The 14,762-nt window shown below is 44.0% G+C and overlaps 1 protein-coding gene across 1 annotated transcript in view; it reads left to right on the forward strand.

Moving 5' to 3' along the window:
* Positions 1 to 14,762, forward strand: part of PEPD (peptidase D) — a 136,453-nt gene that overhangs the window by 53,422 nt on the left and 68,269 nt on the right. Inside the window, exons 8-9 of the mRNA XM_083751468.1 lie at positions 2,067 to 2,142; positions 3,593 to 3,639. Coding sequence (XP_083607594.1) covers positions 2,067 to 2,142; positions 3,593 to 3,639 — 123 coding nt within the window. The remainder of the gene's footprint in view (positions 1 to 2,066; positions 2,143 to 3,592; positions 3,640 to 14,762) is intronic.

Raw genomic sequence — 14,762 nt, forward strand, 5'->3', positions numbered from 1 at the left:
TGCCACTAAACAGCACTTTGGGTGGCCACCAGGAGAGTTCATGGCAGAGGTGCGATCTGCGCTAGGCCGCCTTGATCCCAAGCACCATTTCCTTGGCTTTTATGCTGCACCCCAGCTCCTGCCCGAAGACGTGCAAGCTTTCGATTTTTGCTAAACTCTTCATCCAGGGGTTCATAAATTTAATACAGCTCTGAGCCAAAACAGTGTGCGGGGATATTTTCTCTCCCCACTCCCCCGCCTGCCTTCTCCGTCTGCTACCTTTGCGAAACAAGCTTCAGCAACCCAAAGGACTTCATAGCTTTAGGCAAGGATTCATTCATATTCTGCTGCTGTGCCTTGGACTCCCATTTCTATAACTTGAGAAATGGCAGGAAGCTGCCATGTTGTGAGCCTGTGACTTGTGCTTGGTAGAGAGTGCAGGGTTGGCTCAATAAAACATGCATATCTTCAGAGGACTGTCTGACCCCACAATTGTGTATACCCTGTGCAGTAAATGCAGGCAGAGGGATTGCCTATTCATGGCAGGTCGAAGCAAAGCAAGGTCAATAAAGCATGTCTGGCCTGGGACAATATGTTCTGCTGCTTGTCTGTCCTGAATCTCCAACTTGCAGCTTCAGTGGATGCTCATGAGTTCTAGTGGTATGAGAGTGGGGAGGGGAGCTTTTTTCTGTCAACTTTCTCAGGGTGTCTAATGGGGGTGGGCCTGGTAGATGTGAACAGGAAGGTCTAGAATAAACCAACCTGCTTTGCACTTTACAGAGTGAGTGAATTCTGTGCACCGTTAAGTATGCCTTGAAAGCAGCCAGCTGTCCCTGACTTGACATGGGAGACAGTATAGAAGTGTTATTAACAAATAAATAGATAGCATCTTGTGAAAGGTTTTTTACTTCCCAGGACTAAAGCTTTTCAAGCTTGAAATGTGTTTGAGCTCTTCAATACAATTCCGTTAGTTCATTATCCGGCTCCTTCATCCTTAACTTATACTGACACTGTAAGCTGAACTAGACACAGCATGGGGGATCCATGGTCATTTTTGATTTGATTATTTAATTTCTAACCTCTTGATATAAGTGGTGTACAGAAAACTGAAGCAACAACAGACAACTTAAACAAAATATTACAAAAATTCACAGTTACATATAAAAATGTCACATTAATACAATATTACTAATATATATATATATAGAGAGAGAGAGAGAGAGATATCAATATTGATTCATTTTCTTTCCTCCCTCCCTCTCAGCCCCAAGGTCCAACTAACTCTCAGCTTACCCACAAAAGTCTCACAATGAGAAGAGAGTTTCTGGAAACAGTGAACAGCACCCTCGTCTAACTTGTATCTGACCCTGTCTTGCCTGGCCTGTTTTAAAAACCAAACTGAAGTAGAATTCCCACAGTGTACTGATGTGATAAATTTACAAATCAAGAGTATAAACTCAGGATTTATTCACACTCAGAGCCCAATGATTCTGTTAAATGGACCTGAGAAAGTGCTTCAGGTTTCTCTGAAATAATTTTAACAATGGCAGGCACTAGCCTGACTGGTCTCCTGCCTTCAGCCATGGCCAAGTTCACGGACCAGCCTTCCCCAACCTGATGCCTTCCAGATGTTTTGGCCTGCATCTCGCATCAGTTTAAGCCAGCTGGGCTTTTCTGTTGTGCTGGCTGGCTGATGGGAGTTGTAGTCCAAAACATCTGGAAGGCATCAGGTTGGGGAAGGCTGCCCTAGATCTTCTCCTTCTTGTCCACAGACTCTAGCTGCTTGCACCCCTATGGTCTAGGGACTGCAGTTAGGGTGATCAAACTTGATATATTATACCAACCTTGCAGGTGCCTCTTCAGCTCATCCTACTTTGAGTAAATTGAATGCCACACATATCTTTTATTTCCTGATGTCCTTTATTTGCTGCAATCTCGTAATAGCCTCTTGCTTTTGAAACGCATCTGGTCGGCGGCAGGTTTGCCAATTAGGTTACCTGGTTATTCTTTGTGCTCTCAACTTAATCACTGCTGAGCTGTAGGGGGAATTACTAACCTGATTCTCCTCTTCTCCTTTCCTTTTGAAGCCGTGTGATTAAGACGGACATGGAGTTGGAAGTCCTGCGCTATACCAATAAAATTTCCAGTGAAGCTCATAAAGAGGTAATGGATCTCTTACAGATAATAATTTTTTCTGCTCTTTGTGTAACGGTGGCTTTTCAGAAAATGTTCCCAGCTACTTGAATTGCTTAGTAATAAACTAATGGAAGAGCTGGGACAGAATTAGGAGGATAATGTTCCTTCTAATAGAATCCTAATAATACACATTGCTTTGCCCTTGAACTTGCTGTTGATGCCCAGGGAACAAAATGTCTTCACTTATCATGCTGGAACACATAGGAACATAAGGGCCCTGCTGGATCAGGCCAGTAGCCTCTCTTGTCCAGCAGCCTGTTCTTACAGTGTGCAGTCAAATGCCTGTAGGGAACCTGCAAGCAAGACATGAGCACAGCAACAATCTGCCCACTTGCAATTCCCAGCAACTGGTATTCCAAGGTGTATTGCCTCTGATGGTAGAAGGAGAACATAGCCATTATGGTTAGTGGCCATTGGTTGCCTTACTCCCATAAATTTGTCCAACACTATTTTAAACTCAGCAGAGTTGGTGGCCATCACTGCCTTCTGTGGGAGTGAGTTCCATAGGTTAACTCTGCTACATGAAGAAGTCCTTCCTTTTATCTGTCCCGAATCTTCCAATATTCAGCTTCATGGGGTGACCACAAGTTCTAGTGTTATGAGAGAGGGTTAAGTATATATACAGTGGTACCTTGGTTCACAAACTCATTCCGTTCTAGAAGTCCCTTCGACTTCCAAAACGTTCGCAAACCAAGACATGGCTTCTGATTGGCCCCAGAAACAATGCCAACAGCCAAAACAGACATTAGGCTTCCAAAAAACATTTGCAAACCGGAACAGTTACTTCCAAGTTGCGGCGTTCAGGAGCTGATTTGTTTGGGAGCCAAGGTGCCACTGTATATATATTGCCACTTTCTCCATGTGATTCATAATTTTATAAACCATGATATCTCTTTAGTTTAGAGAAAAGGCAAGTAAAAGTCCAAAAATCTGCAGCCTTTCTTCAAAGGAGATTTGCTGCATCCCCTTGATCATTATGGTCCTTTCTTCTCAAGAGAAGACCTTGTAGGCTCAACGTGCTGTAAATGTGCTCCTGTGTTCTGCACATTTCCTTCAGCACATTTCCTAAGGCATCTGGGTGGCCTTCTCACGTGGAGGGGTAGGTTCACATATTCAGATCATCACTTGAACCCTCATCAGACATTTATTACCCTAAGGTGGGGGTGGGGACATGGATAGGGAAGCGCTGTGGGGATGTGCATACAGCTCCACCTTGGGGACAGAATTTTTTGGATCCAGGATGTGATCATCACATACGTCTAGTACATTCATGTTCTTTGCTATGTCCAGGGTGTGCTATTTAAGTGCATTATACATCAAATCGTGGTAGCTCCCAAAATAAACACAAAATTGTCAAGTGTTTAAGGTTCTTCTGATCCAAATTTATTAGGGTGTGTCCTTATGTTTATGATAACAGGTAATGAAGGCCGTCAAAATAGGCATGAAGGAATATGAGCTGGAGAGGTGAGTACCTTTTCAACATGACAAAACTATGGAAAAGCATCTCTGTTAGCAGGAAATGCCCCCAGATAACTCTGAGCGACACTGATTTAATGGCAATTGCACGTGCTCATTTCGAGGCTGGGGCTAGACATATTTTATTATATAGAAGGCATTTCCCACATTTCCGCCGTGCTATTAGATGGCAATTGGTTTTAGGTATGGTTTTAAAGCAGTATAATTCTCTTTGCAGACTTTTATGTAATTTACAGAAACTATACCTAATAGCCATTATTATTGCTTGATAGCATCCAATAAAGCAGCTTTTATGTGTGTGAATATCACAGCTATGCCTCCTACGTACATGAGTGTTTATGGGGGCCATAAAATGTCCTGGAGTGTTTGGTGAAATGTCTCTGCTACAGCTGGAGCAAATATTGGTGGTTTTGTTTATGCATTTCGATTTCCGTTTGTTTGTGTTGCTTTCCCTAATGAGTCTTTAGATTCCTCCATCCCTTCCTTTTCCCATATGGCTTTGCATCCTGAGAGAAGCATGTGTGCAGCAGTGAATGTCCAGCCAGGCTTCAGGGTGATTGGTGTTTGAACTTCCTCTTTGCTACATGCTGATCATAGAATCATAGTTACTCCTAATGCTCTGTCATTTACACGTGGCTCCAGTTGGTAGATCTTGGGACTCTACTATAAAGCAAAGTGGATCTGATTAGCATGAAGTTTGCCCACCTCTGCTGCTCTCTGTGGGATTGGCGCCAACCACTTGGGTCTAGCACTATACCTTCCAGATACTGAATTCAGTACTAGTATTTTAGGGTCATTTCATAATAGATGTCCAGTCGTTTCTGAAATAAGATTTCAAATAGTAATCCAATATATTTGCATTACCAAGCAGCTGCAGAACACATTTATCCTATTAAGTCTACCTGGGGTCAAATACTGTTGATATTGAATCTTTATTTTAAAACTCCTTTTATAAACTTGGTGGTGGTAATTTAACCCAAATCCATTTCTGCTCTTCCGTAGTCCACTCCTCTTATAGATCTCTGGCCCATTTCCTCATAAATGTTCCAACTTTATTATCCAATTTTATAATTATGGAATAAATGCTACCAATTAAGCCTCTGTTAATAGGGTTTCATATGCATGCAGTGTCTTTCCTTAAAACTCCATGTTTTCTTATTAAGCAAACTAAGGCATCTCCTTCTATTTTACTTTTTATTTAATTCTGCAAGAAGATGTCCTTGTATGAATGGTGTTACAGAACTGCCACCGGGGGGGGGGGGTCCCCCTAAACACAAAAAACAATAAAGGATAGGATTTTAGGTTATGTGTGATATGAAGAAAGAATATAAGCTGCAAAGGAATTCTGGGGCTGCCTTATGCAAACCAGTCTGGTTGGCTGAGGGAAGAGCAGAGCTGTTAGCATTTCAATAGAGAGCCATTGACAGTCATCAACAACTCCTTGCTCCAGGTGTGACCAGTGACTGGAAATTTGGAAGTTTGCCAGGGTAACTGCTCTGGGGGAGGACAAGGGGCTTCTGGGAAGAAGAAGAGGGGAGATCCATCTGGGGTGGAGGAAGGGGGTGCGGTGGGGGGTGAACACCCCAGGTGTCTTCGCTGAGGGGGTGACATTTGGCAGTCGTGGGTGGGTGGCACGCCGAATATCTGCCATTGGCGGCTTGCTCCTTCCCTGGCTGCAGGGCGTGGGCTCCATGCACCCAAGCAGCTCTCCCGTGCCTGGGAGAGCTCCATGCCCGCCCCTCTCAGTAGTGTGCCCTGCGCTTCTCAGGAGCGCGCCCGTCCTGGGCAGCATGGGCATATGCTCTGCCGCTGGATCCATCTTGGTGGGGGAGAAGGAATGACTGCCTGCAATGCTTTGGGCCATTATTTTACGATCTGAACCCCCTCCATGCAGACCGAGGGTGTAAATAGGCAAATAGACCCTATTTCTTAAAGCATGACAGCCTCTACCATGTCTTCTAGTCTCCAATGGGACACAGACCCTGTATTGGTGCCTGAGATCCCATGCACTCTTGCCACGGCTTGGCAGAGAGAGGGACCGGTGCTGGGCTTTTGTAGCAATATATTCTCACACTGGGACTTTTCTTAAAGCGGTCTGTGTTAATGGGGGATCTCCACAAGTCGTTGCAGGTGTGCAGATCTTCAGGGTACCAGCCAGCCAGGTGTCTCATGCTCCAGAATAGCCGTTCCATTTTTCTTTTCCAAGTGACATTCAGCATTCTGTGTCTACTGAACATGCTCAGTACACGGGTGGCTGTGGGTTGGATTTTGCCTCCATCCTCTCTTCTTGTACATCTGTGAACCTTGGGGTTCCGCCAAGGATGCTGACTGATACCTCCCTTGTGTTTCTCTGTGGCCCCTGATTTGGCTACAAAGCCATTGGCTGTCACCACCTGAGTTCACTTTTAGAAGTTTCATCAACGTTATTTAAGCATCCGTTTGATCCCTTGCAGCTAAACATAGCCTCTTTGTTTTGAAGGGAGATTAAATTCGCCTGGCATTCACATTTGTCATTAGGCTCCTTCTATTCTAATCTCACTTTCCCCATCATGCCATAAAATATGTTGCCTTTTTAATGAGGCAATTAACACTTGATTCATAATTTCAATCAAGTGGCATTGGCATAGGAGTCGGTGTCGCATTAAAATGAATTAAAAGGTCCCATTGGGGCATTTTTTAGTATCATCAAGTGTACTTGACATGTGTTTGGCTGAGCAAGGCAAAATGGGTCAGTTCGATGCGCATCCCATGACATATTTGCTTTCGGTGTGCTGGAGAAGAAAGATGGGGAGGATGGTGCAGAACCAACATTTGGTTAATGGGCCTCAGTCACTTTTTCTTTAAGTAGAAAGAGAAATGCAATATTTAGAGGAGGTGGATTAGCATTGCAAAGCCTCTTGGAAGCTATTGTTGCATTCTTTTAAAGCCCCAAATGGTTCTTGCCAACCTTGTAAAGATTAGTACTGAAAACTTTAAAGCAGCACCTAGAGAAGCTGAGAATATGACTTCCTTGTAAGTTGCTTGTGATGTTTCCTTCTTTGCCTGTGGGAACATGGAATAGCTTGGGAAATCCATTGGAGATAATTATGGGACAGAAAACCTGCATGGTACTGGATGATACAGATGCTCATCTAGTCCAACCCACTGTAATGCAGGAATCGCTACTAAAGAATCCCTGACAGGTGGCTATCCAACCTCTGTTGAAAAATATCCAATTAACGGGTAACTATCAGGCCTTTGGTGTTGTGGCCTCAACCCTTTGGAATTCCCTCTGGTTGAAAATTAGGCAGTCCTCATTTCTGTTTTCATTTGGGTGCCTACTGAAGACTTTCCTCTTTCAATGGGCCTTTTCAGTAGAGACCTTTCCTAGTCTGCTCCTTTGAGAGAAGGGGAGGGATATAAATATAAGAAATACGGTAACAACTAATAGAGGCAGGTGCTCTCAACACTGGCTCATGGGTTCAGGTCATGTGCTCATTTCCTGAGTCCTTCAGATTAGCTCAGGAAATCAAATTTATCTCCAGTTATTTTGGGGAAACAAATTAGTTCATTTCCGGGGTGTTCTGAGAAGACCCCGGGAGAATCCAACCACCTCTGCCTGTGACACAGCTGAATCCAGGAAGAGCCTCATCCTCCTTATTGCAGTCTCCGAAAACTCAATTTGGGAAGAGGCTGACGATATTCTGCCCAGTAAAGTTGCCATAAATAATGTCAGATCAATAGAGTGGAGGAATATCATAAGGCTTAACTGTGCGTGCATCCAGCCTTCGTGCCTTTTACAGCTTTTTATTACTACTATTATCCCCCTTTAATAAAAGGTTTGTTTGACTCTTAAGGGACGGCAAATTGTTTTTGTGGAAAAGCGGATGCTGCGTAAGGCTGTGACTCCCACCCAGCGATGCTTGGCTACATATTGGGGTACTTTCACACTAGCCAGGCAGCTGAAACTTCATGATGGTAGTCCAAGAGAGCTGGTGCTTGGGAGGGACAGGCTGGCTGGAGCCTTGTGTGTGTGGAGCTGGAGGATTTTCTGTGACCACCAAGTGCACTTTAAGCTGTTTGAAGAACCTGTGAGATCAGCGACCAAGACTGCGTCAGTTCCTTCTTGATGGAAGCCAGCACAGAGCTGGCAAAGTCCGCTTGTTGAGGCAGAGTATTGGGATGTTAGAGTTCCCCTGCACCCTTTACTCTGCTGTATTGGAGTAGATTTCCCATGGATCTGGGCAGAAGTGCTAGAGATTATCTTCTCTGGGGTTCAATGCACGAAGTAAGCTCCTCTCTCCTTTTGCATCTTGTTTTTGATCAAGGCTCTCCTTCACTGAGGAATGAGAGCGATGTTCAGTAGCCCCCAACAGATGCAAGCCCCTTTGGAGATGCCTTGCGGAATCTCTTCTCTGATTCATAAAACACAACTCTCTCCATTGTACCTGTGGCCTTCCCAAAGTGTCCAGTGTTATCCTTCTTTGTTGCTGTTTCATTTGCCTGGTCTGACTTCCTCTAATGCTTCAGGGTCATGGAAGCACGTCCAGCTCCTTGGAAAGGCAGGTGGGAAATCTCCCTTCGTTCCTGAGTGTATTATTCATATCCCACTCTGTGTCTGGAAAGTCCTCTCTCTCTCTCTCTCTCTCTCTCTCTCTCTCTCTCTCTCTCTCTAATCTTCCAACAGTTTTCCCTCTCTACCCTCCCTTCCCAGAATTTAATTCCTTTGGGTCCATCCATCCCCCCTTTTCTCGCCTTAATCTGATTCCAGGGCAGCCATCTATCCCAGCCTTTTGAAAATCAATAGTGTAAGTGGGATAAAAGAATTCCGAAGCCAGGAGGACTTAGCTGTGACTTACTTAGAGTGGCAGTGATGTTAATGCAGAGCCCCACTAACACCGCCGCCCTTCTTTAGCTTTTGATATTTGTTGCATGGCTCAGTCCCCCGCCCCACTGGCTGCATCTTCACCGCTGGAGAGGTCAGATTTGGCTCTTTATTCGGTATTCAGTTCATTGTCCTCTCCCTGATTTCTGAAGCAGGGCTTAGGCTATCAGATGAGTCTCTGTCATATCTGACAGTGTTAAATTTCCGTATCTGTGGAGCTCTCACGGATTACGGCTCACACCTTTTCATTTATCCCTTTTTTCAAGGGCACAAAAATAAAATGAAGATTGTGCACATCCAAGAGTGAATAGCTGAAGCCAATCTCTTTCCCCCCACCTTCCTGATTATGTTCTGGATTTATGACTTCCTATCTCATAGCAGATATTGCTATTTAAGTTATTCAAATATTTATTTCCATGTTTTAAGCTAGGGGGCAAAAAAATCCATCTTCGGGATAGTCTTCTGATTTTCAAATGCTATGAATCCCAGTCAAAATCAGAAATAACCTTTTCATATTCAGAAGTGAATGGGAGGGGGCAGAAATAGACTCTTTGTTTTTTGCTATAGTGAGCAGCAAGGGACATTCTTTTTATAATAGTTCCTGATGTGGCCAAAGATGTCCCATTGTACCTTCTCAGGGACAATGTGTGTTGAGTTGGGATTTAATTTGTAATCAACGTTCTGGGGAAAATTAGAGATTTAAATATGGCTGTGGTCTTAAATGGCTAGTCCTTCTATTTTCCCCACTTCCATTTCAAAGAAGAAGAAGAGGAGGAGTTTGGATTTGATATCCCGCTTTATCACTACCTGAAGGAGTCTCAAAGCGGCTAACATTCTCCCCCCCCCCCCAACAAACACTCTGTGAAGTGAGTGGGGTTGAGAGACTTCAAGAAGTGTGACTAGCCCAAGGTCACCCAGCAGCTGCATGTGGAGGAGCGGAGACGCGAACCTGGTTCACCAGATTACGAGTCTACCACTCTTAACCACTACACCACACTGGCTCTCTCATGAAATAGGTTCCATGCATGATTTCCATCTAGGAGGCTGAAAGTGGCTTATAGATAAGTTGAAAGTGGCTGATAGCAATGATAGGCAAAAATGATCAACACACCAAAACAATGTAAGAACTGATGTGGTGGGAGGTTCAGTCTTCCGAAAAGGCTGGATCTAGTCCTTTATCTTCCTCCCTTTCTTGCCTTCTGTGTTTCTTGATGCTGACAATGCCAGCTTGGATGTTCCCTGATTGCCCCAAGTTTTAGTTTTGATAACATGTAGCTTAGCTGATCGATGACTCTGGGAATCCATGCTACTAAACGGTAGATTCTTTCTTTAGGCTCAAGAAGGATATGCTTATTTCCTGCCACTCAGTGCCCTTAATCTGTTGATGGCAGAAAGTTTCAGATGCACTTTTCACAATCCCTCCACTTTCTAAGTGCCTTTCCCCTTCTTCTGGGGCTGCCGAAACCTCCCTCACCCTCCAGTTCTCGACATTCTCCTCTGAGGCAAAGAAGTGAAAATTTATTTTCAAGGGCGTCACTGGTGGGAGCCTTCTGATATCCCCTTTTGCCTCAAAGATTTCAGGAAAGGTGCAAGTTGACTTTGTGTCTCCTGCCATTTGCGCAAGAAAGTGAACTTCACAAAACTGGTGGGGGGCAGAAGCAGGATATAGACAATAAGCATCTGGCTTCCCATTCCTCCACCTGAACTCTGACATTCCGACTATGCAAGAAAGAGAGAGCCAAGCCTTCCATATAAACCAGGTTGAAGAGGAGGCCTTTATACAGAATGTGAATATTCTATGTTACTGCTTATTGGGAAAACAAAATCCTTTTAAAAAGCAAGAACAACATTGGAGGAAATGAAGAAGAAAATGTTTTATTTATTTACATCTTTCTTCCATGGAGCACAAGGCAGTGTAAGTGGCTTCTGCTCCCCCCCCCAATCTCCCAATTTTATCCATGCAAACAACCCTGTGAGTTTGGTTAGGTCACCCAATGAGCTTTGTGGCTGTTTTCATAGGCCTTTTGAGTATCATTATCTCAGGAATGGGTGGACTTATCTTTTGTAATCTTCAATTACTTTGTGAAACGCCTTAGATTCAAACCCCCCCCCCCCATTTTTGGGTTGTAACAACAACTTACCATATTTATGCAAATCTAATGCACCATCAAATCTAATGCACACCCTAATTTTTGCAAAGTAATTTGGCCAAAAAAGGTGTGCATTACAGTTGAATAAATATGGCATACCCCACCCATCTGACTGGGTTGCTCCATGTTCCCAGGTTACTTATAAGCTGCTGGGATCCTACAATGGACCTGCTGCCGCTGGAGCCGCCTTCACCGCCACCTCCATTGCCTTGTTTTTTGTGTGTGATAGCGTACAGAGTTTTTAAAGAGGGAAGCATATTTGATATTCCATGCTGGAACTATCCTCTCTGTGCTTGCTTAGGATGTTCCAGAGGTTGCCAGCAGCACAAGGCTCTCTGAACTTCAACCGAGAACATATTGATTTTAGTTTGAAATGGCTGCCTTGCCTCTTAGCCCACCTGGGGGGTGTCGTGGTGGCTTACAAGCCCAACGAACAGATAAAACGCCATGCCCAAATGGTTAAAGCCAATCTTGAAAATAAACAAGTGCAGCCAGCAGAACCTAAAGGAATTGCCGCTGCCTTTTTATATCCTCCAATATTGCCTTTTCTTCACCTCGGGGAAATCGGGCTCAGCTAATGCATTAATTGGAAATGGTAAACTTGGACTTGGAGTGCATTGCAACACTAATGATATAATAATAATTTTCTATTGCATACTCGACTGACGCTGCGCATCCCACAGAATCGGCATCAAAGCCCTCTAGTAGCCCTTGGGGCTGTATTTGTGTCCTGCCTTCCAGACATTGAGCTGCAACTAGTCCAGGTTTTCCCATTCACTTTTCCCTCCACTTTTCCTTGGTCAATACATGAAATTGCAACTTACAGTAAACATTAGGATGAACCTTCTGACGGTAAGAACTGTGAGTCAGTTGGAACAACCTACTTCAGAAGGTGATGGACTCTCCTTCCTTGGAAGGTTTTAGACAGAGGTTGGATGGCCGTCTGCTGGTGAGTCTTTAGTTGGAGTTCCTGCACCATGTGGGCTTGGACTAGATGACCCTTGGGGTCCCTTCCAACTCGACAGTTCTATATTTTGTTTTACTAACAAAAATTAATTTTGCAGCTCTTCTCTTTCTTGGGAAAGACAACCAGCTGTGTAGCCTTCTCGCTGGTGGTGTGTTCTTTTCCACGTCCTTTCCCTTCAGACAGGTGAAAGCCAAGATGTGCCCCGGATGAGCCTTCGTTGACATTGCGCTCTACCTGCTCAGCAGCTGGGGAATTCAACAGTTTCCACACGTCGACCTCCTTCTTCCCGCGACCACAGATGCTGCATAATTGAGCTCTGTGGGCACGAATGTCGACAGCTCCCGAGTGGGATGTCTAGAATATTAATTTTGTCCATTAATAACAAGCTGTCAGATGTTGCAGCCTTAACTTCAAATCTTTCCTGGAAAGTGATAAAAGAAACTGAAGCAAGGTTCCTTTTCTCAATAACTGACCCTTTCCCTTCTTCCTGAAAACTTGTGGTCTGTACGGTTTATCTGGTAACCCCATCAACATTTTCCTACCACACTTTGACTCTTTTAACTGTAGCTTTGAATTATCCATATAAGTCATTCTAGCCTTGCCATTCACCAAGTATAGTGATGTGAACACATATATTCCATGGCAAGGCGATGGCTTCATAAGCCACAAGTGGATACCACAGCAAAATTTTGCAAGCTGGAATGTCCTCCTTCAGGGTGCCAGCCAGTCAGAAATGACCACCTCCAAAATTCTCCATACTGTGACGACAAGAACCTGCTGGCTCCCAGAGAGGAGGAGCTTTCAGCTGCTTTGCTTCTCCCTGGTCCTTTTTTGTCCAGGGAACATGCTAAGTTACCTCCTCACTAACCATGAGTTAACAGCTGTAGTATGGCTTACCATGCTGTGCAAACCAGGTGCATCCATATGACAGTTGCCTAAAAGGAGTTACATAATAATAATAATAATAATAATAATAATAATAATAATAAATAGTTTATTTATTTATTTATTTATTTATTTATTTATTTATTTATACAACGCCCATCTGACTGGGTTTCCCCAGCCACTCTGGGCGGCTTCCAGCAGAATATTGAAATACAATGATTCATCAAATCTTAAAAGCTTCCCTAAACAGGGCTGCCTTCAGATGTCTTTTCAACATCAGATAGTTGTTTATTTCTTTGACATCCGGTGGGAGGGCGTTCCACAGGGCGGGTGCCACTACCGAGAAGGCCCTCTGCCTGGTTCCCTGTAACTTCTTCTTGCAGTGAGGGAACCGCCAGAAGGCCCTCGGAGCTGGACCTCAGTGTCCAGGCAGAACCGTGGGGGTGAAGATGCTCCTTCAGGTATTTAGGGGAGTAGGGTGTGACATGCTATGGGGAATTCAAATGCCCCCCTCCTTCATGTATGGGTCTTATCCTCTTTCAAAGCTATCCAGGCTGTTGGCCATGACTGACTCCTGTGGGAGCGAGTCCCATAGTTCAATTCTGCACTGCTTTTATGTGTCCTGAATCTTCCACCAAAGCTGTTAAAGGGGGCAGAAGATTAAATATTCAGTCTGGAGTAGAGACTTAGAATGTGACCCTTCAACCACTACCCCCCCCCCGCTAATTTCGGTAGGATATGGTTTATAGAAGAGCTCCAGTGGGGTGGAGGGAATGGCAGTTGGCAGAGCCGAGCTTGGAGAGCCTGTGCCTGGCGACTGCAGTTTCGTCGTCTTTGTCTTCTGCGTAGCATAAGTCTCTGTGTTAAACTTCTGAGTTTACTAATAAGCGTAACTAATGAAATTTCAGGTAATTAATTATTTCTCAGGGCAAAGCCCTCCCCTTTTGTGCCTCCAAGCTCTGCATGACAAGAATGAAAATTAGTTCCACTTTATTCTTTTTTAAAAATAGTTGAATTAAAAAATCCATTTATTTTCATTCTGTTCTCCCTTCCCTGGAATAGACAGACTTCCCTCTCGCTTGTGGGGACAGCTGTTCCAAGCTACTGAAGTAGCACTTTTTCCTTCAGCTGTGCACACGAGGGCAAACCTTAATTATGCTGCAAGCTGAAGTTCAGGTTTTACTGAAAATCTCCGTCAAGACTCTGTTGCAGTCAAGTGCAAAAAAGCCCCCCTTTGACCTGTGGATTGGTCCCTGTGGGAGCAATTATTCTTTTCGGTGAGGTTCTTATTTTTTCCTTCATTCTTTCTTCCCCCTTTTTTAAAACACTGAATATTATAAATGTCAGGAACAAATTTTAGCCCAGTATCTCTAACAGTCTGTTTCCATACCTGCTGGCACGAATACCAATTTTAATCCTTGCATGTACAAGTCCTTTGTGATTAAGCTGGTTCTATTTTTATTTTTTTTATTCCTTATATCTGTCTATATTTCCATATCTCTCTCTATCTACCTACACTAGTGGGGAGAGCCCAGCACTATCCAGCAATTTCTAGAAACCAAAAAGATGTCATGATTTTTAAATGGATAGTGTAATATTTGTGTCTAGACCCATCACAGCAAAAATCATGGGAAGTCATTCCAAAGTCACATTTTGTTCTGCCATCTTGATTCAAGATGACGCCCGGCATCCAAACATCACTAGCTGCCTCCATCTCAGGAACCCTTGTGCCGAATGTAGTGAGATCTCAAGAAGTGGCTGAACCTATTCTGAGAAATAGTCAAAATCATGCCAAAATCACATTTCTGTGCACCAGTTTGAATAAAAATGGCACCTAGCATGCAAACAGAAGCATAGTCTGCCACCCCACATTGGGGCCCCTCATGCCAAGTTCAGCAAAGATACCTCAAGAGGCAGATGAACCTATGTCAAAAAAACAGATGATGTCACTCCAAAGTCACATTCTGGTCTGCTCTCTTGATTCAAAATGGTTCCTGGCATATAAACGTCAATGAAGACTGCCACCTCACCTCAGGAATCCTTGTGCCAATTTTTGGCAGTGATATCTCAAGAGGCATCTGAATGCATGAACCAACAAATGGAAAACAATTTAAAATATATGATGTACACACACACACCCTCTGCCTTGTCCCATTCTCTGCTGAAGAACATGTGAGCAGCCAAAGGGTTCTGCCTCATCCACTTAGGCAGTCTTGGTTTGAAGAGCTTTGCTTTTCCTCGGGGA

This window comes from Podarcis gaigeae, assembly GCF_964106915.1.
Source record: "Podarcis gaigeae genome assembly, chromosome: 8".
Taxonomy (NCBI): domain Eukaryota; kingdom Metazoa; phylum Chordata; class Lepidosauria; order Squamata; family Lacertidae; genus Podarcis; species Podarcis gaigeae.